The sequence below is a fragment of the Spinacia oleracea genome, chromosome 6 (assembly GCF_020520425.1).
Source record: "Spinacia oleracea cultivar Varoflay chromosome 6, BTI_SOV_V1, whole genome shotgun sequence".
NCBI classification, from domain to species: domain Eukaryota; kingdom Viridiplantae; phylum Streptophyta; class Magnoliopsida; order Caryophyllales; family Amaranthaceae; genus Spinacia; species Spinacia oleracea.
The window spans coordinates 147,714,641-147,741,161 of record NC_079492.1 but is presented as its reverse complement, the minus strand read 5'-3'; the positions used below and the strand labels follow the sequence as shown (position 1 = coordinate 147,741,161).

General features: G+C 35.5%; 2 protein-coding genes across 2 annotated transcripts; one reads left to right on the top strand and one right to left on the bottom strand.

Annotated features, from left to right (window-relative positions):
• Positions 1–7,835: 7,835 nt before the first annotated feature.
• On the top strand, positions 7,836–11,682 carry LOC110781702 (ATP synthase subunit delta', mitochondrial). The gene is made up of 2 exons (XM_021985776.2): positions 7,836–8,209; positions 11,026–11,682. The coding sequence occupies exons 1-2, from the start codon at positions 7,955–7,957 to the stop codon at positions 11,368–11,370; spliced, it is 600 nt and encodes a 199-aa protein (XP_021841468.1). The 5' UTR covers positions 7,836–7,954; the 3' UTR covers positions 11,371–11,682.
• Positions 11,683–13,550: 1,868 nt separating this feature from the next.
• On the bottom strand, positions 13,551–25,555 carry LOC110781714 (lon protease homolog 2, peroxisomal-like). The gene is made up of 17 exons (NM_001426337.1): positions 25,336–25,555; positions 24,327–24,439; positions 24,133–24,241; positions 23,478–23,647; positions 22,356–22,447; positions 21,976–22,155; positions 21,801–21,884; positions 20,716–20,843; positions 20,245–20,446; positions 19,959–20,165; positions 18,942–19,072; positions 17,596–17,809; positions 16,944–17,246; positions 16,215–16,409; positions 15,735–15,980; positions 14,694–14,795; positions 13,551–14,100 (listed from the first exon to the last, which is right to left on the bottom strand). The coding sequence occupies exons 1-17, from the start codon at positions 25,440–25,442 to the stop codon at positions 14,017–14,019; spliced, it is 2,667 nt and encodes an 888-aa protein (NP_001413266.1). The 5' UTR covers positions 25,443–25,555; the 3' UTR covers positions 13,551–14,016.
• Positions 25,556–26,521: the final 966 nt, after the last annotated feature.

Sequence of the window (26,521 nt, the reverse complement as noted above, 5' to 3'; positions counted from 1 at the left end):
GATGTGTGAACAAGCATGTTGTGAATTATTATTGAATCTATGAATTCTATGTGGACAATCATGTTGTGATCTTTTATAATCGTTGAATTATGTCAAACATGTTGTTCAAGTTTATATGCATGTATGAGTTTTTCACATGCAAGTTTTTATGGTTATGCTATTGTACGGGATGTCTAGCATACATTGAGCCTAGTGGATATGCCGCAGTGCATTATTTATTCTACTGCCGAGTAGAATGTGTTGGAAACTTTATGTGAATTGAACTAAGGACTATTCGTGCCTTGTGCACACCCCACTTGTTAACTGAAAATGTCGGGTTATCTCAATAGCATATTGAGAAGAAACAATGGGAGTAATATCACTTGAGTCCTATGTTTGATCACAAATCCTAAAGGATTAAAATGAAGTATCATTGTTTGGTTGCTTATATTTTATGTCTTGTTGTTGTGTCTTGAGTTCACCTTGTGCATAATATATTAATTAACGTGAAATGCAACCCGAATGAGCTTCAAAACTCTTGGAACGTATATACCTTGAGTATGAACAATGGGGGAGTCTTTCCGAAAAAGACGTTGTACTCCTTGAATTATACAAGACGTTGTTTCATTCTTTCTTTTATGCTTTTATGCACTGGAAATCCGTCGGTATGGCCCGACTGTTGATAGGAGCCCGACCTTTACTTATTTTGGTGTATGGTTGGCTTCCATCACCTTTTTCTTTCCTTTTATGGATATTTTCTTTTGCCCGTTCGAAGCTAATTCTTATTAATCTATGAGTCAAGAGTCGTGTCAAGTGTCGAGTCTTATCTCCATGATTATTTGTTATTAAATGACTTTTGCATGTGGGTTATTATATTATTGAGTGAAGCATGTTAGACTAGGATTTCATTCTAGCTTGTTCGTACTCAGCTTTCGCTGACTTTGTGCTTCATGTTTCTTTCGGTCATGGTCTTTGCCTTAATGACCCTATGATGATCCATCATTGCATTTGCGTTGTTGGGGAGTAGATTTTAATAAACAGGTTTGTAGAGATAACTTGCGGGAGAAGTTATCATGGGATTGAGTTTGAGAGATTATTTTCTCTTCCTTATTATAAACTCTACATTTATTTTCTAGTCATGACTACAGTATTTATTTAAACTTTAGTTAATGGATTTTAAACTATTTAATGTTTGGTTTTTGGGCTTTAAATTTAGTGGTTCCAAGTTGTTAAACGGCAATTAACTATTTATTGTGTTTGAAAGTTAGTTAAATTCCACTGCGTAATTCTGGTAAATAGCTTTAGCCGTTATCATGGTGGCGGTAATATCTTGGTAATTCCTTTGTTTTAGGTTGGAAAATGTTTTATAAAAAGCAAGGAATTATTAGGGTGTTACAGAACACGGATCCTCCCTACCAAGTTCAGCCTCAATCACCATTGAACCAACAAGCAATTGGTTTAAAAAATACTCAATATCAACTACTACCTCCTTTCCATAATGTTCCTCACTTTTCTATTACGCGAGGTCTCCAATGAACTACTTTTGCCATTAATAATTTTAATTTGGCATTAGTAAAAAATATAAAAAATTGATATTTAGAAAATTTATATTGAAAAGAATCCAATGAGAGCCCACAAGATAATATTTTTCTCTTAATTATACTACTATTATACTACTAATTGTGGTCAAAGTTTTTAAACTTTGACCGGCCATATACATAGTAAACATGAGAAACATTATGGAACAGCGGGAGTATCACTTAATTAAATAATAAGTCAATTAAATTATCTTGAATTATGTGCCAGTCAAACCGATGCGATTATTCCGGGACGTGAGGAGAAATAAATAATAAGATCATACATAATAAGTAATACTAGTAAGTAACACGTAGTAAATAATAACTAATAAGTAATAATTAATCAATAATAATAATAATTATTATTACTAGATAATAAGTGATAAATAATACAATAAATAGTAAATAATAATACATTAATAATTAAGACGTACGGAGTACTCCGTATTGTAGTACTAATAAATATTACTTAATAATTAATAAATACTCCGTACTTCCTTTGTCCCTTTTGTTCTTTACGTAATTCATTTCGTGTGTCCCATTTTGTTCTTTACATTTCCTTTTATATTATCACAAATGAATCATTTACAGAGTATGAATTTACAAGAAATAAGTTACATGAAATCATTTACGGGGTATTAAAATAAATAGTTGATTGCATGAAACTATTTACAATTAAAAAATACTTTGTAACCTGAAACCATATATGAAGTAAAAAACAAAAAAAATTAAAATGATTATATGAAGACCCGAAACTTGAAGTAAAAACTAAAAATTATTAAATGAAGCCAAATGAGAACTAATCTATAATTATCTAAATTTATCACCAAAGTTGTAACATAAATATCTTACTAAAGTATTTACCATATACAAACAAGTACACAACTAAAAAGGTATATCCATAAATTTTGAATTACATGAAAATATACATAATTGTTGTATTTGTTTTTAGGTTGTCCGGTAATTATTTTACCGCGGATAAAGAATTACATGAAAATTTATGTAATTGTTGTATTTGTTTTTAGGTTGTCCGGTAATTATTTTATCGCGGATAACAATTTTGAGGGAAAAAGGTAATACCGGAGGTTCGCCTCTTAGGCACATGATGTGCAACAATAGGATTTTCTTTATTGTTTCTTATAAGCCTAAGAAGAGCAAAAATAACAGCTAGTTTATTGTTTATTCGGACAATAAGAAAGACACTGCAAAAGACAATATTTTTTGGCTCTAGTGTGTCGTTTAGTTTCCAATGTTTCTTTCAAATGATCAGATAATGAATAATGAATGATGAGTAATAAATAATACTTCGTAAGTAATAATTAATTAATAATAATAATAAATAAACAATAATAACTACTCCCTCTTTTCCTTAATATAATGTTCCTCAATTTTCCATTATGTGCGGTCTCCAATGCACTACTTTGACCATAAATAGTTTTAACTTCGAATTAGTAAAAAAATAAAAAATAAAATGATATTCAGAAAATTTATATTGAAACAAATCCAATGATATCCCACAAGTTAATATTTTTTCTCTTAATTATACTATTACTTACGGTAAAAGCTTGTAAAATTTACTATTACTTACGGTAAAAGTTTGTAAAATTTGACCATATGAATAATAAACATGAGAAATATTTAGGAACAAAGTGAGTAATAAGTAATAAGTAATAAGTAATAAATAATACAATAAATAATAAATAATAATAGTAAATACAGAGTAATAAATTATAAGTAATCGGAGTACCAGTAAGTAATAAGTAGTAAATAATTATACTTCGTAAGTGATAAGCAATCAATAAATTATAAATTATAATAATATTTCGTAAATAATAAGTAACAAATAATAAATAATAAGTAATAAATAATAAATAATACAATAAATAGTAGATGATGATAATAATAATAATAATAATAATAATAATAATAATAATAACCATAGCTAGAGGAGTGGGGGCCCAGATTGTCTCTCGGCTCCCCTCCAACTTCTTGTAGTTCATTTGATCTTTGTAGCTTGTTAAGCTTGTAACGTTTTATAATAATAATAATAATAATAATAATAATAATAATAATAATAATAATAATAATAATAATAATAATAATAATAATAATTAATAATTAATAATTAATAATAATTAATAATTAAATACGTAGTAATTATTAATTAATACTCCCTCCGTTCTTAAATATTAGTCCTGTTTTGACTTTTCAACTCGTTTCAACTCAATATTTAAACGTAAATATTTCAAAATACGTATATGTTAAAAAAATATAAAAATTTGATTTTGTTAAACTACACATTAAGGCGAACAAAATAAAATCTCACATTAATATGTTTTGAAGTACATATTGGAAAGAAATTAGAAAATTCTCTTCAATTGTGAATAGTGTCAAGATTCCAAATGTGACTAATATTCAAGAACAAAGGGCCTAACTAATAATAATTAATAAATACTCCCACCGTCCCTTTTTTTCTTTTCGTATTACATTTCGGGTGTCCCATTTTGTTCTTTACATTTCCTTTTATATTATTACATAAATGCCTTAATATTCTATCAGAATTTGTGCCCTAAGATTATTTTAACCAATTAAATTCATCGGGGCATTTATCTCTCATACTTTTCCATTAGTGAATTAAAAATTTTCCCATTTTTCCATGGTCATATTTTTGAAAAATTGAGAAACATTATAAATAAGCGTAATTTGCCTTGTTTAAATATAAAAATAGAGGAATCTCAATGCACAATAAATAATTGTTAAATCGCGTGCATAATACCAAACTTGCAGAACAAAAAGGGGTAGAAGGAGTAAATAATAATAATAAATAATAATAAAAATAATAATAATAATAATAATAATAATAATAAATACATAACGATGAATATTGGAATATAATAATACGGAGTGGTAACTTTTAACATTACACTAAAAAAAATAGTTATTAAAAATCCGTTGAAAACTCAGATAATATGTAGTAAAAACGTAGTTGCTACGAAAATTGAAATGGAAATAGTTACGCCGTATAATCATAAATAAAATCATAAAATAAGATTATTAAAGACGGAGATGAACACAACGTCGTTCTTTTAATTGAACTGAACTGAATGGAACTGAATAGAGTTGAACTGGACTGAATTGAACTGAATGGAGCTAAATTGAATAGAGTTGAACTGAACTGAATGGAACTGAAATTAAGTCCAAAAGAAAAGGGCCTAAAACTCCTCACGCTACAAGACGCTCCTTGGTTGGTTCAAACGCAAAACTTCAAATATTTTTATTTATATTAAGTTGGTATCACCTAAAATGTCCATTATCCCTAACAAAATAATGAACGATTTCCCTAGAAATAGCTAAAATCAAAACTAATTCCCAATTTGCATTGGTTTAAAAACTATTTTCCGTGGTACCATCTCTCTGAGTTCTCATTGCATACCTTACAAAGCGTAGCAAGTTCTTCCTCATCATCTACTACCTCTTCTATTTATAGTCATGCACATAGCTCCCCCACCTCAACGTAATTTCAGAGTACCTCGTATAATACATATGTCCGCTCCTCGCCCGCCACTACCTCCTCCTTCCGCTCCTCCTCCTCCTCGCCCACCACTACCTCCTCCTCGCCCGCCACCACCTTAACGCCTCCACCTTCTCCTCCTCCTGATCAATCTCTTCCTAGTACACTACCTCCTCCTGATCAATCTCTTCCTACTACACCACCTCCTTCTGATCAAAATACCTCCTCCTGATCAATCTCTTTCTTCTACTACTACTACTACTACTACTACTACTACTACTACTACTACTACTACTACTCATTATCATTCTCCTTTAGTTTCTCCTCCTATGTCACCATTTTTTCTCCTAGCAATTTATCACCATTTAGTTCTCCACCATAAGCATCTCCCCCAGGGGCGGATCTTCTGTCTGGCGGGCAAGGGCTTGCCCCCCCCCCCCCCCCCTCAAATCTTGGCCCAAACCAAACAGTAACAAGTAAATGAGTAAATTAGGCCCAACACATGGTATTTGGCCTCCCTGAAAACTTGACAACTGTAGCGCGTTCCAACAATACGGAGTATTTACGTCTGATTCTTTAATAAAAAGTGCTAAATTTTGGTGGGTCCCAGGCATAAAGGTGCCAGTAAAAGGGGGAGAAAGAGACAGGAACTGAGGAAAAAGAGAAGGAGCAGTAAAACTGTGAAACTAATGACTAATGAGAGTAGAAGAGAGAGAAAGAGAGTAATATATAGAGAGAGAAAGAAAAAATACTGAGTAGCCAGAACTAAATTGTGAATTTGTGCCCTTTCAAAATTTTTTTTTTTGTGAATTTGTGATATGAGTACTTCCGTAACACGAAGTGTTTCATTTAATAATATTTTACTTTAACCTACATTAACAATAATGTGTTACATGTTCATAATAGAGTTAAAATATGGTATTTGTATCGACTTGAATTTAAAAAATAGAGTTTTATTTTCCGATTCGGCCCCCCCTAAGAAAAGTGGTCAAGATCCGCCACTGATCTCCCCCAATGCAAGTCACATATCACAGACGTCCATGCACTTCTATTTTGGATTCGATTAAAGAGGTAGATGAGTCTGAGTTGAGATCGACACAACATTTGAAGAAACAACGTATTCTTAGTTGTTATATAGACACTTAGAAGTAAATTAAATGTGAACATAAATTACTTTGATGTAATTATGTGCACTTAAGTCATGTTGGAGAAAGCGCATATGGTGGCCTTTTTTTTTTTTTTGGAGTAATTACACCTGGTGTACTCTTTTGGAGAATTGTGTGGAATATCTAAAATGTGCTTCTTTTTTTTTTTTCTTTCTTACAAGTTTACAGGAATATTATTTGTGTGTATAAGAGTAATAGAATGTGCAGGACATGTAATAAGATGAACCGCTAATAGTGGTAGTGGTGTAACATATATAACCGTGACTAGTGCTGGTGGTTCTTTATGTTAAACCGCAACTGATGTTAGCGGTTCATCTTATTAAGCCGCTAACATTGTTGACGGTTTTATGCTGGATAAAAAATAAATAAAAACAAAGCGCATATCCGATCTTACGAGGACGGTACTACGGGAAGTAGTTTCTAAACCGATGCAAATTGGTCATTAGTTTTCATTTTAGCTATTTCTAGGAAAATCGTTCGAAAATAATAATATTTCATAAAAAAATGTTAGGATTATGAATCATTGCTTAACTCAAAATGTCACGCAGACATCACTTGCATTAACACTAGTATATACTCCCTCCGTCCCGGAATATACGCACCGATTTGACTTTTTGCACTATTCACATAATTCACTTTGACCCTATTTTATTTCTAGTATATGAAAACAAAAGTTAGCATATAATATATTGTTGGCTTCATCTTAACAAATATTTTCAAAATATTAATATTTAATAAATTTTTATAATATGTAGTTAAAGATATTGGTGGTCAAAATTGTGCATTGGCAAGTGTGTCGACTCGAACCGGTGCATGTATTCCGGGACGGAGGGAGTAGTACTTTGTAAAGAAATAATTTGGCAAATACTTGTACAAAAAAATACTTCAATGATCTATTTCACTTACACTTCTATTTTGAGACATGCTACATCGCTGGTGGACAGCGACAAAAAGAGTTCATACCCAGGGTAAAATGGTATTTTCGCTACATGAGTTGAAAAGTCAAACAAATTACTAAATATCGTAATATGACAGTAATTGATACAACAATGACAGTATTTAAATACAACAATTACAGTATTTATGTAAACGATGATAATACTTATATAACACTTGTATACATATTTTTATCTATTCATTTAATATGTAACACTTTTATCCATTCATTTAAGTGATCCCTTTACTTTTTCTATTTCATTACACTTGTATACATAATTTCCTTTTTTGGATGATTGTGACAGTATTTTAATACAACAATGACAGTATATATATAACAATGACAATACTTATATTACCGATGACAGTATATAACAAGTTAGCAACACTATTTAAGTGTGGGCCATCTTTTTAACTTTTTATTTTATTTTTTTATTTTTTTAAGGGTGGATATGGATTTTTTTTGTCGCTGGTGGACAGCGATGTAGCCAACCTCTTCTATTTTACCCAAACTTCTACAATGTCATCAATATTCTGACTTGCTTTTTTTGGTTTTCTTCTTCCTCCACCCAAAAATGGATGTATTACAATTGGGCCCAGTATATTAGGGCTTTTGATATGAACACATATATAATATATATCTAAAACAAAAAGCCCATTATCCTCACACTACTCTTTCTCATCTTGACCCCCTCCTTTGAAGAGAGAGAAAGAAACATCACTCAGGAAACGCACATTTTGAGAGGTAGTCACCATTTCCAATTTTCAACCCTGCGAAAACAAAAATGTACCGTCAAGCCACCACCCGGCTCCTCCGATCCGTCAAATCTCAGGCGTTTTCAACGTCGGCTGAAGTTCCGGCCACCGCACAAGGTGTCACAGATTTTCTGGAAAAATGGAAGAAAAATGTACCAAACACGGATCCTCCCGCAACCCCATCTTCTTACATGAAAACTCGTCCTTCTACACCTTCAACTATCCCTTCTAAGCTCACTATTAATCTCGCTCTTCCTTACTCCACTGCTCTTTCAACTAAAGAGGTTCGCTTTTGATTTTTTGATTTTTTTTAATTGTTATTGATTTTGATGCGTGTTTGGATGATTGTGTGATTAATGCGATCTGGGGTTGTTGGATTCAATGCTAATTTCTTGTGGGGTGGTTCTTTTTTTGGTGGATTTGAGATTTTCTTATGATCTTTTTTCATTAGGGTTTGTGTTGTTTTTTTGCTTGCAATTATTTATGAAATATTGGGAGATGTGATTTTCCACATTTTTTTGGTTGATGAATTATGAAAAGCGGACTGTGAGCTGCCCCGAATTGGTTTGTTTTATTTTGATTTGTTTGGGTTCTATCAGAAGTTATGTTTTTATGTGCGAAAGGAAAAGGATGGTTGACATTCAATTTGATTGAAGGAGAATTTTTCTTTTATTTAGGAAATGTGTAAGTGGCCTGATTCTAAAGCTAAATTGCATTTATTTTGACTAAATTGAGATTTGAGAACTTAAGTTGATTTTTTCCTTAGTTTAGTTCACTTGATTGGTGCAAGAAATTGTTCCCTGTGCCCAAAAGTTACTAGCAGAAGATCATGTCCCAAATCCGCATCGAGGTTTTTGTGCTAATGATTTTATTTATATGACGTTCTTGCTTGTTTGGAGAGAATAGCTTATTTATCTGTGAGGGTGATAGTGGAGGGTCGGTGTGGTGATATTTTAGCAGGATTTTTTCCGGTGGAGAAGATACTGTTGAAGAGTGTCACTAATGAGATGGTGTCCTATGTTGGGAAAATAACTAGAACAACTTTCTTCACTGGGGTGATTTAGTTTTCCGATTAGGTTCCGTTTGGTAGGGTGTAAAACGTTTTCATGGAAAACAATTTTGACATTTTCAATCATTTTACGCGGTTTGGTTTGACAAGGGATGGAAAATAATTTTCCATAACTCCCTCGAAGGTGGGAAAACCTTTTCCATTTGAAAGGGAGGAAACCCACTTTTCCACCTTTCCTCCTTGCCTCTCTCTCCCTTCTTCCCCTCAACCTTCACCATCTTCTTCCATTTTCTTTTAAGGAACCAAACAAAGAAAAACTAGTTTGGATTTTTTTTTATCCTTGGAAAATGTTTTCCATGGAAAATAATTTTACACCGAAAAACGTTTTACACCAAACCAAACGGAGCCTTAATATGCACTTCAGATGGAGTATGGAGTGATGATATTAGATCACACACAAACCTGAATGTTAATGTTAGCGTGAAGTATGTTGTAAGTAATGATGGGAGAAATGAAGGCGGCTGTTGTTCTGTTACTTAGGTACTTATTTTACAGTGGGTTCTTGGTCAAATCATGTGTCAATTTTAGCTTGTAAAATCTTATATATCATGCCTTCAAATCTTAGTTAGCCAAAATGTTGCGAAGCATGAAACTAGGAAACCGTTGTTGGTTAAGATCCCTTGTTCTATAGACTTTGGGCTCTATTTTGGATTTGTGTCACATGGCCTTTTCTGCAGCATTGTCTGCCGCGAAAGGGGTATGTTTTATCATTGACGATCATAGGCCGCATATGCTTGTTCTGTCATTACTTTGCCACTTGTTATATCTTCTTTATACTCCCTCCGTCCCAATTTAATCTCGCAATAGGATTTTCAAGAAGTTTTATGCGACAAGTTGTTGTTTGCTTATATTTTATTAGAATAGTAGATGTGATGAGAAATACTCTGGAATTGTAGCATTGAGTCTGTGAATTAGGGTAGTACACTTTGCATTATGCCCATTTAGTGATTCAAGATCTATAGTAAGAGGACCCCTAAAACAAATCCATACAAATAATTATCTAATTGTTGATTACTTTTTACATGGATGACGGATTCACGAATTAGAGTTTGCACATTGGTTAATACCGTCATGACACATTTTCATAAATAAAAAGTCACCTTTTAGGCTATTATTGAAGTGGAATCAAAGATTCACTGTCCTTTGACTGTTGAATTGTGAATTTGTGATGATGGATTTTAGTTAATTAAAAGTCCCTGCACTTCTTGGTGATTATAAATAAGTGATTGATGGTTATTACGTACTGAATGATGGCTCGATTGGAAATAGCCTCAGAGAGTCAGAGTTATTACATGGCTGTTAACAGTGAATGCCTTAACCCCCTACCCAGTGCAAGAGCTTTCCTTAAGGCATTGGGACTTGTGAGTAACGTTGATATTGGAGATTTTTTTTTCTTTTGAATGGACTTAATATTTCTCATAGATGATACTGATCACTTACTGAGTTACGGATGATGTGTATCATGTTATCCTCTATAATTCCAACAGATTTCAACAGTGGCAATGTCAGATTTATATTTAAAACAAGTTTCCCTCATGTCATAATTTATCAAAAATTTGCACTGGATTGTGTTGGTTTAATTATATTTTTACAGGAACAACTTCTATATCTGAAATCACTTCATTGGCATGAACATTTTCCATTTTCCGTCTTTATTAGTTTACAGAATCTATAACAAGGCTCAATTCCAGTGTGACTTCTGTTGAGCATGTTTTTGCATTTTTGACATTTGTTTACCAACTTTGGGGTTGGGAAGGGGGATTTATTCTGTTGTACCTGAGAAGTGCTTCATGGAAATTGAGGGAGTAGCACTTGCAACCATGTATCATGCTTGCCAAATGCCTCTCATTATTATCCCTCTATTAGCTCTGTTATGTTCACCTTATTTCCACTTATTTCAGGAAAAATAAGTTCAGATAAGACAAGTTCAGGAAAAATAAGTTAAAATCAAGTGAATAGAACACATCCTTACTCTATCTGAAGATGTTTTTTGCATTTTATATCATTCTGCTGTATTTGGTCTGTTTTCAGGTTGACATGATCATAGTACCTGCAACTACTGGTCAAATGGGTGTGCTTCCTGGTCACGTTGCCACAATCGCAGAATTGAAGCCCGGGATCATGTCAGTACATGAAGGCAATGATGTGACTAAATACTTCATCAGCAGTGGGTTTGCATTCATCCATGGAAATTCATATACCGATATAGTCGCTGTTGAGGCTGTACCTATTGACCAAATTGACCCTGCTGCTGTTCAGAAGGGACTTGCAGAATTCAATCAAAAGCTGAGTTCTGCATCCACTGATTTGGAGAAAGCTGAAGCCCAAATCGGAGTCGATGTTCACAGTGCTCTTAATGGTGCCCTTACTGGTTGATAATATTTTGAGCTGAAAATGATTTTTTTTTCTTCTCCATTTTGATTTTGCTCTTTCAAAGGCATGTTGAAGAATGTTTAGGATCCTTTTTTTACTGTGAAGCCCTATATGGATGTTGCTACGTTGTCCTGGAAAGGTTATAATAAATTTATGTGAAACAAGAGCCCTGCGTGCCTTTCGTGTTGCAAACTCACAGAAATGTTGTTTTTGATGCTCGGTACTATTTTTTGTTTGTGTGACCATCTTTTGGTCTATAGAAAAGTTGTGTATTATTTGACATGTATCCTAAATCGCCGAGTTATAAGCTTTGGATGTTGAAAGTATCATTCAATTGCAGCAGTATTATCAAATTAGCTTTGGATGTTGAAAGTATCATTTAATTCCTCCATGAAAGGCTTAATTTTGGTTAGTATGTAAGATCTAATTTGCGGTATGGGGTTCAATTTTAGGAGGAAATTAAATTATTAATTACAGTTTAGCAAATTGAACCTTTGGCAGCTTCACTAGCCAAGTGAGTTTTCCTGCCCTTTTGCAGTCAGAAATAGAATCAAGTGCACAGTAATCAATAGCTTCACTAGCCGTGTTCGTTTGAATTTCTTATGTTCTTATGAGAATTACGGAATTGAGGAAATAACATAATTACCAATTAATATTTGTTGTACTTGCTAAAAAACTAACACAATTTCCATGGTAGAAACTAGTGGTGTGCAAAAATAATCCTATCCAAAAATGCGATGATCCATCCGAAATATCAGATATCCGATCCGCTTTTAAAGTTTCGGGTATTTCGGATCGGTTATCTGAAAAAAACTCGGATAAACTTCTTTTCCATTTCGGATATCTGAAAAATCCTATTATCCGATCTAAAATTTTGGATATCCGATCCGATTTCAAGGTTTCGGATATTTCGATGTATCCGAAAGAAATTAATGTAAAACGTGAATAATTTTTACAGAGTAATTTTTTTTTGAATTCGGACATTACAGATTTTCGGATATCCGAAACTTTCGGATCTGAAGCATATCAAAAATTTCAGATTGGATCGGATCCGATATCCGAAATTGAACACCCCCAGTAGAAACATTAATTATGACTCATACTTTTTAGGTAAAAACAAGACAATTTGAGTACTTAAATTGTTTGATAAAGGTGTATTGGTCAAAATTAGATGATTAAATTGGAAGAGTGTCAAAGTAGGCATAATATTATGGGACGGAGAGAGTAGTTTTTTGTTGGAAGTCCTAGTGAGAATACAAAATAAAATGAGTGGGAAAAGGTGGGAATGTGAAAAGTCCCACATGGGAAAAACACCAACTTCTTTCAAAGTTTATATTTGGGAATTTTTGAGGGAAACATTTGTTTAAGAAAGCATGTGAGTGACATGGGTGGACACACAACACACGCGCACGGTGGGCTGTGGGCCATGGGCCTTGGTACTTGGCGAATGCGGTTCGCGGGCGTGGGGTGGGTTTTGTGGGCTGGGTTATTATTTTTGGTCAAAAGTGGGTTTAATTAATTCTAGCGGGCAAAAAGAATTAATCAACCACTAATCCCGTAAATGTCCCATTAACCCCCACTAAATGTCGTTTTAACTACCCATTAATTACCCAGTAAACGTGGTAACCTCCCACTACTCCACTACTAGCCGTTTATGGCAATTGCAACTCTCCTATAAATACCTCCCTTATGTTTTCCATAAAAACACATTCACAAAAACGATTTTCTTTAATCTCTCAAATAAATACTTTCTGTTCTTTCTGGGCAAGTATTCTGGTCTCCAGTCGGGGCTTGTGAGTGCACACAAACCTTGGTGTCGTGTTAACCCTGGAGGGCAACCGCAAGCGTTGTACTGCACCGGGGTAGCGCGGAATTGTCTTTTAGAGCAGTGGTACGGCCACAGGGCGACAATCATTCTAAATCGATCACCTTGCTCATCACGATATTGAGATAAGTTTATTCTAATTATATTCCAATTACATTATTGTTGCAACATTATTCTTTTATGATATTAAATCGAAAACATTTTTAACAACAATTCTGCAGCAATCAGTATGTCAAACGCAGAAATCATGCAGTGATTGATCTGCTAAGCAAGAAAACGCAGACCCCTAGCCAGTGCAATAATCATCATTTCCAACTAAACACAAGCAAATATGCACTTTTATGATAAGTTAACGATGTCAAACAAATATCCATATCCATTTTTATAATTAGTTAATAATGTCACTTGAAACTCTCAAGCATAAGCATGTTTTCTGTTTCAGTGGTTTAAATTTTCCAGGTCCAGATCTTGCAAAGTAGTGGGACGAACATAAAACAGAGACATACAGTGGAATGAACTTCATTAATCAAAAGTCCCCAAAAGAAAACTTATACGGACTACTATAATTTACAAGGTGAGCTTTAGATGAGGATAGTACAGGGCTTCTGTAAAATATACAAGATTATATATGACTCATAGCATTCAAAGGTCGTATAAAGCAGAGGGAATGATATTCGTCTTCTCTACATGTAACGCTGGTCACTGTCCAGAAGTTCTCGTCTTCATAGACAAACCACACATGAATACACTTCTCGCTGTTCTCTGCTAAAACACGAATGTCCAACCAGTTATAGTTTGCCAACGGAATAAACCATTTGGTTCTGTTACAACCTTGCACGCTGTCTCCATGGACATCCGCCTTCAAAAGCTTGTTCCAATACGTCTTCCATTCGCTTGGCGTATATTATCTGTTTTATTGAGAGAAGTGGAATTGATAGGGAACAAAATCAATGGAATTCTTCATATCAGATATCTATGTACAGAGTACTAAATAAATGCACAATATACTAAAGCAGAGTCCAGTATAGTATACCTAAAGATGGTTAGCCCGGCCCGACACGAGCATGAAGTCTGGGGCCGGGCCAGAGTCGCATTTTTTTGGAAAAAGAATGACAAGGCACAGCAGACTCGACCCGGCACGAAAAAACATGTTAAATTTTAGTAAAATTAGGCTTAGGCACGACGGCCCGTGGGCCTGGGACAACGGCACGATACATAGAGGGTTTGGCGTGGGCCGGCCCGGCCTGCAGCCATCTTTAAGTATACCAGGAAATTCCCTCCTAAACTCAATTATGTTATACTATAAAAGATAGTCTTGGAATTGATAGCAAGGGTTTTATAGAACAACAATTATTTAGCAAAAGAGTCATCTCCAGAATAACATTTATTGATTATGTACATAAAAATGCAGATCATTTTCATATATTAAACTACAAAAACAAAGCATGGTATAAGAATTCTTAATGTAAAAGGCATTAGAACTTGAAATAAACGACATTACCTCAAGATTAGAGAGAACGGCTGACGGTACTTCAACCAAATCTTTTAAATTCCTCTCAGGCAATATGACTCTCTTTATACCATACCGATGTGCTGCCAGCACCTGTTACACAGCAGATAAAGAAAACCACTTTAGAGAACCTAGCTAGTTCCTATATTAAAGATAAATCTTGTCAAACATCATGCAAAAACTTTAAACTTGAATACTGTTGTGGAACATGCTCACTTAACAGACGGCTTGAAGTTTGCTCGTTGAGCAGAAACTAAATCATATACTTATATCCTACAAATGCAATCTAATTTTCCCTACTAGATCATCAATATGCAATATTGGTACTTTGTTTATTCTGCTGTTCGTGATTAGTGTTTTTGAGTTTCACATATTTTTTACCAATGCAGCTCTCATAAACAAAGAGGAGGGCTGATGCCAACAAAGAGTGCACATATCAAAGTTAGAATGTCGAATCCAGCAGTTTGTGATACAAAGAAAAGGCACATAAGTGTGATCCAGCAGTTGGCAGGGTTACCTGATTCGTGGTTCGCTTCGGTACGGGGTAAGATTCGGGTTCGCGATTCGCGGGTTGGCTGGTTTTAGGTTCGCAAGAGAAGTTTAAAACTCTTTTTTTCCAGGATTTTAAAAACAAAATTGTTCAAGATTTTATTTTAATACTCATACATTCATACTCAGATAACATGTTATTTCCTTCCCAAATAAAAGCCCCAACATATATTTTCTTCTCTTGTCTTCCCTGACCTTCACTAGCTATAACTAGGGTTTTGGATTTGGCATGAGAGTAACAAAGATTTGGTTCGCGAACCACAACGAATTGGGTCGCTGGAGAACCCGATTCGGTACGGGCGGACCGGTTCGAGATTCGCAGGGGGTACCCACGAATCTGGTAACGTTGGTTGGCATTCAGTAACCAAGACCAATGGAGAATTGGAGACGACATGCAACGAGTAAACAAATCCCGATGACTGAAAAATATGGCACCAAGATAAAAACTACAAGTAGCATGAAACATAAGCATTGCAAACCAACCTTATCCTTAACACCACCAACAGGCAGCACAAGGCCCCTCAAAGTCATCTCCCCAGTCATAGCTGTATCAGCTCTCATTCTCTTTTGACTTAATAAGGAGACAAGTGCTGTTACTAATGTCACGCCAGCTGATGGACCATCCTTGGGAACAGCCCCAGCAGGAAAATGTATATGAATGTCCCGCCCCTCCATTAAGTTGATTTCACCAGTAGCAACCAAGTTCAGCTCCATGGCCCTCGCCCTCACCTAATAATATAATTTCAAATATTATTGTGTCAAGTTTATCAAGATTCAGGAATGATGAATCCAGAAATAAAGAGTGAAACTATATGATCTGAACCGGAGGAGAAAGAACATTTTGACCTTTATTTAGATTCAAAAAAGCTGAAAATCTAAAAAACTTGAAGAATCGTACTCTTGACATTCTACAGCATACCTAACAGTAGCAGCTAGAAATTATTATGTAATGAGAAAAATTACCCAGGTAAGAGCTATTTGTGCAGACTCCTTAATAACATCGCCAAGTTGTCCAGTTAGACGTAGTTCACCTTTCCCCGCCATTACACTAGCCTCGACAAATTGAACTTCCCCACCGAAAGCAGTCCACACCAGCCCAACAGAGACCCCGGGATTTGAAACTCGTTCTGCAGTTTCTCTGTCATCATACCTTGGTGGCTGCAATCACGAAGAAACCTTTCTGAGAAACTTTAAAAAGATTAGCATGATAAGAAGAATATTATTCCTTACTACCAAATCAAGATGCATTTAGTATCTAAAACCAACTCCTGATGTAAAACACGACACTTTTGAAGTCTCGAAGATATAAATGATGTTCATGCTCAAAACCAAAACTGAAGAAGCACCTAGAAACATCACAATCCCTTTCCCAGTCTGATGACAAGCTACAACCTGAAAAACAGGTGAATTCATAGTGCAACTCCATGGATTAGGGGACTAAATACCAGTCGTTTTCAGACCCACTTAAACCAACCTTTAGTACTCTTAATCTTGTCCTGGCAAGAGAAATCAATTTTAAACATTGCTGGTATTTCCCTCTAAGATTTAATGATTTTTGAATAGTCACATATATTGCTGTATTATGAAACCAAACAACTTGGAAAAACTAAGACACTGCACATCAACAGAAGCTCATTAACACGGTCAATCCAAGGTAAGTAATGAAAGACAAAAGAGACACTAAATACTTACTCCCAGAACGTTTTCAAGCATAGTTTCATCCACAATCAGAGGCGACATAACTTGCAATGCATTTGAAATTTCTCGATTGTCAACACCCATTGGGATAACCTCCATTTCAACTTCAGCTCCTTCAGCAAGTCTGCTTTCCTCTACTGGCGAAGTAAATTGATGGAAATCTTTACTAACAGCTGTAGCATTATCTTGCTCAGCAACTTTTACAGCTGCTGCACGAGCTAAGGCAGACAAATTCCTTTCCAAATTCCGTACACCCGCTTCTCTAGTATATCTTTGGATAATGAGTTTCACCATATCCTGCCAGAACATAGACCCTCCATGTCATAAAAGTTCATGTAAATTTCACAAAATGATTGATGTAATTTACTGATAAACCATGAACATTACACAGATGCAGAAACTATTTTATTTTCACAAGCTCGGTACTGAAAAAAGAAATTATTTTTTAAAAGTAAAAAAGATCCTTGATCACCCCCAAATCCTACATGCTCATAGGCAGCTGATAGGCTAGTATATTATGTCCCAAAGTACAGTTATGACTTCACTCTCAGTTACTGCATCATTTTGGTAGTTAATTGATTAATTCAAAATCTTCCATGCATGCATGTGCCTGTATAAAACGAAATATTATCAGAAAAGTAACTACCTCTGAAATTTGAAGAAACTCAGAACTCAATCCATGTTGGTCCATAACTCTTGGTATAAGATACTGCATAGCAATTCTAGCTTTCTCTTCAGGTGTATACCCAGGCAGCTCTATAACTTCCATCCTATCCAAAAGTGGAGGAGGGATAGGCTGCACCTTATTTGCAGTTGCCACGAAGATTACTTTGGATAGATCATATGGGACATTTAAATAACTGATAACTTTGGTCAAGGATGACATCAAGTTCAAACCTATACTCATGAGAGCAATATGAATTGCTAATGTAGAACATTCCAACTGCATATGATGGCATGCTGTTTTAGTTATCATGCATAGGCATGTTAGATCCAATAGAACGCAGTAGTCTGCGGCCAAAGGATCCCAAATCTAAGTAAAGCCTCAGAGGGGTATTTCAAACGAAAGAATAAAGTCTTGCTCCTGTTCAATTTAAAATAAAAGGGGAAACGGAAGGACTGGTAATAAGAATAAAACAAAATCACACTATCAATACACCCCTTCCGACCTTTCCAGTCTCCTCCAACCCCCACCCCCTGGCCTGAGACATGGCCCAATATATTAATGATAAAATTAGAAAAATCAACCCCCCCCCCCCCCCACCACCACCACTAAGGGTGTTAAGGAGTCGAGTCTGCTCGCGAACTACTCAATGCTCGGCTCGACAAAGCTCGGCTAGAGATCTTAACGAGCTTAGCCTGCGCTATCAATGGCTCGGCTCGAAAGCTCGTGAACAAGCTCGAGTTCTTTCTAATACATGTATTTTTTTTAAATACTTTTTTTGCATAAATTAATTTTTAACAGATAATTATTTTAAACATATAAAAATGGAAATTTTGATAAACATGATTCTTAATTAAACATTTGATGATCAACCTCGAAAAAATTAAGCATTTGATGATTAACCTCGAAATAGCCTATCGAGCCTCAACCAAGACTATCGGGCTTCGAGCCGAACCAAGTTCGATTTTAATGTTTTGAGCTCAATTTCCCAGGCTCAACGAGCTTCGAGCTCGAGCCTGTAAAGCCTCGGTCTCGGCTCATTAACACCCCTAATGTCGACCACCATTATACATTGATTTTGTGATAACGAGAAACTAAACCCCCCCACCTCCCAACGACAAAATTATACAACAAAAATACCCATATTAAGAGCTTATACCCTCTCTAGTTTCCCTTCTTTCAAATAAGTTGACTGAACAAGTGAATATAGGCAATAACATGGGTAACCATCTAAAAGTACAATACTAGAAAGTTAGGACCAACTATAACAAGATACTATTTTAGAACAACTTCGGAAATATAAGTATATAACAAGTAGGAAAGGATACTGGTCGTTGAAAGTTTTGTTCTGTTCGGGATCAAGGACTTCTAGCAATGCTGAAGCAGGATCCCCACGGACATCAGAGCCAGTCTTGTCAATCTCGTCTAACAGCATTACAGGATTGGAGACGCCCACTCTCTGGAAACCCATAAAAGAACAGATTAAAAACATAAAATGCAAGCAAACCATAAAGGATAAAAGCAGCACGTCGGTGTGACTTTTGAGAATGGAAAAAGGAAGTTGCAAGAAAAGTAGCAACCCTATAATCCAAATGAAACTAACATAAAGGGGACAGCAATGTTTTTTTCCCCCAGAAGAACTAACATGAGTTACCCAGCAACAAATATGAGAAGATGATGGACAATGCTGCAGTTATATGAGATTTATCAATTTCCTGACACGATTCCCAATTTACCATACATCATAAGGCTTCACCAAGGTCAGCTTCAACTCAGAGTATCACAAAATAGTTGTACAGAAATCTATTTGAAAGTAAACAGCTGGAATGCAATTCCACATCCATACAGAAAATTAGCAGTATATACTGTGATAGAAAGCAATGATGTTTGTTGACGGATCTCAACTGAAGAAACTAAATTTTTCAGTCCATCAGCATCAAACAAAAAAGTTCAGTCCATCGGCATCAAACAAAATTCGTTTCTTATTCTAGAGAACACTGTTAAGCAAAGAAGAAATAGGTGTTTATATACAAATTATTCAATGATACAATTATACAAGATGTCATACGTTAGACAATACAGGAAAATATGCATGAAAACACTGCATGGGGACACCCTCACCAAATAGCAGAAAAGATGTTTAAGATTTATCTAACAGAAATATTTTACTCAACCCCTGTCCACCAGCATCGTTTATGATTCCAGATAGGACAGAAGGCCATAAAATATATCAACATAAATATTCAAATTAAGACAAATTACATCTGAAACAGAATAGCTGTATAGAAAATATATTTAGTCATGAGTATTCTACAAACTCCAAATAAATAACTGAAAGTATCTACCTTTATTCCATCAATGAGACGACCTGGCATGCTTCCAATGTATGTCCTCCTATGCCCTCGGATATCAGCTTCATCCTTCACACCACCAAGTGATATACGTATGAATTTTCTGCCTAAAGCAGCCGAAATGGATGCGGCCAAGGATGTTTTCCCGACACCTGGTGGGCCAACAAAGCACAAAATAGGACCTCTTGCATCTGGTTTAAGCTGGAATGCACACAAATCCTACAGTTATACTGCTGTTACCACTACTAAATAAGCTGAGAGAAAAAGATAGATAATTTACCTTGCGGACAGCCAAATATTCGATGATACGTTGCTTGACCTTGACCAATCCATAATGGTCACTATCCAGACGCTCCTTGGCTGCTCTAAGATCTAATTTTTGCTCTTCAGTAGCATTCTGCCAAGGGAGATCAGCAAGAAGCTCCAAGTAGACACGTGAACTGCTATACCCAGGTTGCTGAGGCTGCATCTTCTTAAGTCTCCTGAATTAAGAATTTCAGTTAAACTTATGAGAAAGCTGCAACTTAATACAACTTAATCCACATCATTCATGGACAACTTGATTTAAGAAATACATGGCCAGAGCTAAGTTTTATAAACTTCTAGCACTGTAGCAAGATTTCAACAGGGATAGTTGGCTCTTGCTGATAAAAGGAAAGCAAGATTTAGGGACTTCAATGCAAAAATCAAGCAAAAAAGGGGGGTAAAAAACTAAAGATTCACATACAAGTTAATGGGCATCAGATCATACCTTAACTCCCTCTGTGCATGCTTCCAAATATTTGCAGGCATTCCAGCACTTTGCATTTTCCTTTCAAGAACAGCAACATCATCCTCATCATCATCATTGTCTCCAAGCTCTTCTTTTATAGCTCTCATCTAGGTAAAAAATTTATGCAAGAACACAGAGCAATGTGCATAAATTTCAGTTGCATAAAAGGTGGCATGAAAAATGAGGCCAGATGCCCAGATGTAATTTCAAAAAGAATATTCATGAAAATCAGATTCACAGATTGTGAAGTGCTCGAGTTTATCAAAGGTGAACTCATAATTTGGGGGTCAAGAATAACAAAAGGCTACTGGTAAATAAATCATTATGGACCCTACCCCATGCAAGGTCAAGGAAGGCCAAGGTGTACAAATTCTAACACCTTACTAATTAAATCTAAAAAATGAAACAGGAAGGACAGAAAAACATCTTTCACAAATACACTGTAGGTACATGAATACATGTCACTGTATCAGTAGTCAATTGGATACTTCCAAAAAGAAGTTTCTTCCCCTTTATTTGAAGCAACGACTGTCATGTCCATTTCCGATGGAGCCAAAGATTCATTTGTTCTTTTGGCTGTGGGATGTAATGGACTAAATCAAAATGGCTCTTAAAACCTTTTCGCTTCCTTTCCATGAAGTAGAAGATGGTCTTCCCGTTGTCGTCCCGTTATCGCTTTTGGGTCAATTGGAAACAACCTCTCTGCAATTGCAAGGGTAAGGTTGCGTACACCCGACCCCCCCTTACCCCGCTTCTTGCGGGAGCCTCTTTGAGGCAATGGGGTAATGATAATGATGATTTGAAGCAACGACTGTAATGTTCCTGTCAAAGCACCCTTATGGCCAAATCCAACAACAAATTTGAGGTACAAAAGTACTAAGATAACTTTATTTTACCCTTGCTACAGAAAAATAATTTAGTACATCTTTTGGGAATCCCAATAAGCTGGAGAATTTCCCCTTTTTGATTCACAGATGAAAGGAATAATATAAAATCTATATGTATTGCATTCACCTGAGATCTGATTCTCACTACTGGATCTCCAGTAGAGGAACGGAAAATACCTGCTGCCTCAGAAGGAATTCTCTCTGCGATTTTGACAACTGTCCCTCGACTTTTTGTGTAATCTTCTCAGCTACACGAATTGACTAGAAAGACAATTCCGTTCCAAGAAAAAGGTGATAAGCACATGGATAGAATATTGTATGATTTGATGACACAGACCATAGTAGGATGTACCTGCAAATGTCTGTCAACCAATTCTGTTGCTTTTGAAAGCCTAACTTTAAGATCAATGGAGTCCAACATACATAGCTGTTCTTCGAAACTTATTTCAAAGCTTGCAACAAATATATCTGCCAGTTTGTGTACAGGGACAGTCTCCAAAAGAACTTTTGTCCTCCCACCAGTCTTTTGTTTCTGCCATCAAGAAATTGTAAGTTAGCGCCTTATCGGACAAATTTTACGACATATATAGTAAGACAACAAACTTCTCCATGCTCTCATTTATTCCAAATAAAATCACTTCTGTCTTCAAAATCATCAAAAAATATGAAGCCTTAAATGCTGAGTTTGAACAGCCAAAAAATATCATTACCCTATAGAACTTAAAGTCTCACCTGCTCAAGAACAGAGATGAGCTCCACGGCAGTCACTTTGAACTGGCGAGCTAATGAGACAAAATCAGGGTCCTGCTGTGCTTGCTCCATATCTGAACAGGATTATAAACATATAATTCAACATCCATGATCCATCATAGACAAGATAGTAAAACCAGACCTCTACATGTAAAATTTTAAAAATATTCAGGTAGAAGTCTATGTTGTGAGACATAAGAAAATGCAAATGTTAAGAAGTTGGTAACAGCTACATCTGGGGATCATTGCAATTATTCTATTCTTTTCTTTTTCTCTCTTTATGTTTCTAGGTGTCTCACGTCAATTAAAGTTATCCATATGCACTGCTAGCACAATTGTAATTCCAAATACTGGACCAGTATAGAGCTTATAAAGTTATAAGTCCTTAGAAACAGTACAAAACTTTTCAGTTCCCCCCAAAAAAAAGAATTACTCTTGTAATTTTTGTCAAGAAATAAGTACTACTCCAAATGGGAATGCTCATGTACAAGAAATATCCTCTTAAATCTACCCAATACATAATGTATTCAAGCTTCTCCAGCACATACTGCTTTTCTTCACATTCTTCGATCTGGATTAGTGAAGAATAAGTAGCAAAGAAGAAAACTACCAACAATCTCAACCATAATGGTTGTGCTTAGAAATAAGATTTTCCTTAAAGATACCTTAACCAATACTTTGAAACAGAGACATATATCCAGTAGTTGGGATGTAGGAAGAAAAATATGCACAGGCTGACCATAGATGTTATGTCTCCAATGCACATAGATTTAAGCCAAAACTGCAGTTTGACAGCCATCATCTTTGCTAGGCATGCTGCAATAAAAAAAATTGTATAGTTCCTAAACATAAAAGCACTCCTAATCATCATATCTCCCATTTGGTATGTTTGCGTAATTGCTTGCACTAGTTAGGCCCTATATTGCAGACTATTTCTCCATGAAAGGACAATTATCAGCAAGGAGACAAAGGGAGCTGAAGGCTTAAATATAAACCTTAAAACTTCCCAACACTCCAAAAGACACCAACACTAGGACTAAAAAAATCCCAGGATATGAAAAATATGCAAACTTGCTTAAGGCAATAAACATGTAGATGATTCACCTGCTTTTGTGATGTCAAGAGGAGAAATTCTTGCAGTATAATAATTGCCTCTGCTATTGAGTTCCATCACTCTAAAGCGGCACAAGCCTTCAAGGACTACAGTGTAAGTAACCCTCCCACTTGGTTTCTCCACCCCTCTTGAAAGGTGTAAGGCTCGAGCAGCCACTCCCCTACAGATACCACACATCCACCAGTATCAATTACTCATAGATGTGAATCATAGGCATTCATAGAAAGCTAAAAGGGGTAATCTCAGAAAACTCATCTCTAGAGAATGTGTATCCTTTCTAGAGGGATAGCCACCCAAAAAAAACATCCACACGGAAGCAATGACTGGAATTGAAGCACTTTCGGAATAGGTAATACAAAACCCCTAACAGTTAACAGTCTTAACACCCAAGGCAAGGAAAGTCAATATTCACGAAGCAAGAAAAAGAACAGTCAATGAGATAAAGCCTACCATGGACAGAATAAAAATTAGACATGTCTGTTCTCCCACTGCCATCAAGAAAGTGCTATTTGAGAACCGAAGATTAATACACATAGCACCTTGAGGAGGTCCAGTTTACAAAGTAGGCCATGGTCGGAGCACCAAACAACCGGAACCATTCCTAAACTAAGTCATTTCAGGGATACAAGCAGAATTTAAGTATACCTGGTGTGCCAATGAACAGCCTCTTGTTGACTTTTCCCATCTGCCTTTCGAGAATCCGACAACCCAGGCTGACTTTTCACATTGCGTTCCCCAGAATCTGTCCCTCCACCTTAATAATAAAGATCAATGTAACATACATAATACACAGTAGAGAAACTCCAAAAAAAATTGACAAACATTTAACAACCAAATACCTGGATACAACACAGGTGCTACTGATGCAGATTCCGATGCATCGCGGACAGGAACAATGCCAATTAGCCCTTTCTCTTCCCTCTGCCATAATTCTTGCTCCACCAATTTTACACTATAACAAGAAACAACAATAAAAGGAAAACATTATATCAATAAGTTCCTACAATTAGCCACTAGCAAGGAGAGAACTCTGATACAATCTGACATGTAGGCTCACACAACATGGTACACACTGCACATTCATGAAATCAACTTTAAAATCAATTCATCTAAGCTTCTGTCCTTTCCCCTAAACAATCTCTTTGTATCCACAGTCCCACACCCTAACATTGTGATTTTATCAATGAAATTTTGTTCCAGTCGATTGATCGCATTTGCAATCTTAGCTAAGTATATCATCAGTAACTAAACTCAGAATTAAGATGTCCCTATTGTGGTGTCCTACAGTTATCATAAGCCACCTATAAACCCAAATTTCATTTTCCAAACAAAAATCTCCAAGCAAAAGCCTCCGAATTCGAGTAACTCATAATTTCATTCTACATGCCAAAAACACTCCAAACATTGTGCTTTTAATCTTTTATAATGAAATGCTATTCCAATCGGATGATCGCATTCGCAATTGCTGCTAAGTACATCGCCATTAACTAAACTAAGTTCCGGTAAAATCACCCTCATCACAAACTTCATACCAAAACATTGTGCTTTCATCAATTAATTTCTGTTCCAATCGAAATTATCACAATCGCAATTGCTAAGCTTATCGCCAGTAACTAAACCAAGTTCTGGTAAAATCAAAGCTATACTTAAATAAACTTCCCTATCCTATAGTTTTTATACAGCTAGAATTATTGCTGACTCCAATTAAACGGCAGATAACAGTCAACTATTACACAAAGTCAAAATTCAATAATCAGCAAAATTCCAGAAATCTATGAACAATTCAGCAGCCAATCAAACTAAAACAGTAATTAATTCAATTATTTAAGAGAAACAAAAAAGAAAGACCTGCTAGGAGAAGTGCAGCGAATACGAATAATAGCACCAGGCAACAACACTTTGTTCCTGAAAGCGAGGATTCCGAGCCGACTTGGCAACTCCACTGCTTCCGCCATGGCAGCTTCGATTGAGGAAAGGTTTGTATGATCTATTGATGTGTGTTATTGTTTCGATTTTTGGGGAAGAAGACGATGAACAACGAACGAATCCCACCCGCCCTGTTCCTCGTGTATTTTGTCTGTCTATCAGGTTTATCCTTTTCCTGATATTTTTCTACGCACTGTTTTAATAGTCGTTGGTGCTGAATTTTATGGACCCAAACGTTTTCCATGGGTTAGCATTTTTTTTTATGGACCAAACGTTTTCCATGGGTTAGCAGCATAATCATTGGTACAAAACTACAAACGTTTTCTTTGGGGCACTAAATCCTGCCCTAATTATACTCAGGTATGTTTGTTAATGACTCAATTACCCTTATACTCTGTAATTACTCCACTTCCCCAACTTCAATACTAACACTTATAAAGCAATAGTGCATTTACGTGCATGTCCCTCATTTCCTTCTTTGTTTTATTTTGTCTTATTCTTAACAATAGAGCATTTACGGTTTCACCCTTCAATTGCTATACAAAATGTATTGTTTTCTTTGGGTATAATTTCCTATATATTGTACCTTCAAACTATCAATTAAACGCATATAATTTCTATTTCCTGTTACATGTAAATCCAACATCTAACTTTAACATATCATTTATAGCATTTACCATAAATTGTAAGTTCATAGCTTTTAAGTAACATTTTTACAAAAATAATTTTATATAAACTAGCTATTAATAAAACTACGGAGTATCAATTATTATTTTTTTTTAATTTAGTTTAAGAAACAAAAAAATTAAACAACAATAAATAACATAGAGTTTTGCTAAAGTTTGGTGGTATGTTTACTAGAAATGCAAAAGTTTTTAGAAATAAAACAAGATCAGTCTCATAAATTAGTCGTTTAATCATTAACCCCATAAAAACGTGGTCCAACACCGAAGAGCAAGATTCTTCTTCCTCTTGTCCTAAAAAAAGTGTTAGTCATGCAAGCAAGTGGAGTGGAACCGGCCTCCTTCCGATTTCTTCAAATTAAATTTCGATAGTGCCAAAAGAGGAAGTTCTACTACAAGTTTGGGGTTTATTATTCGCGATGACA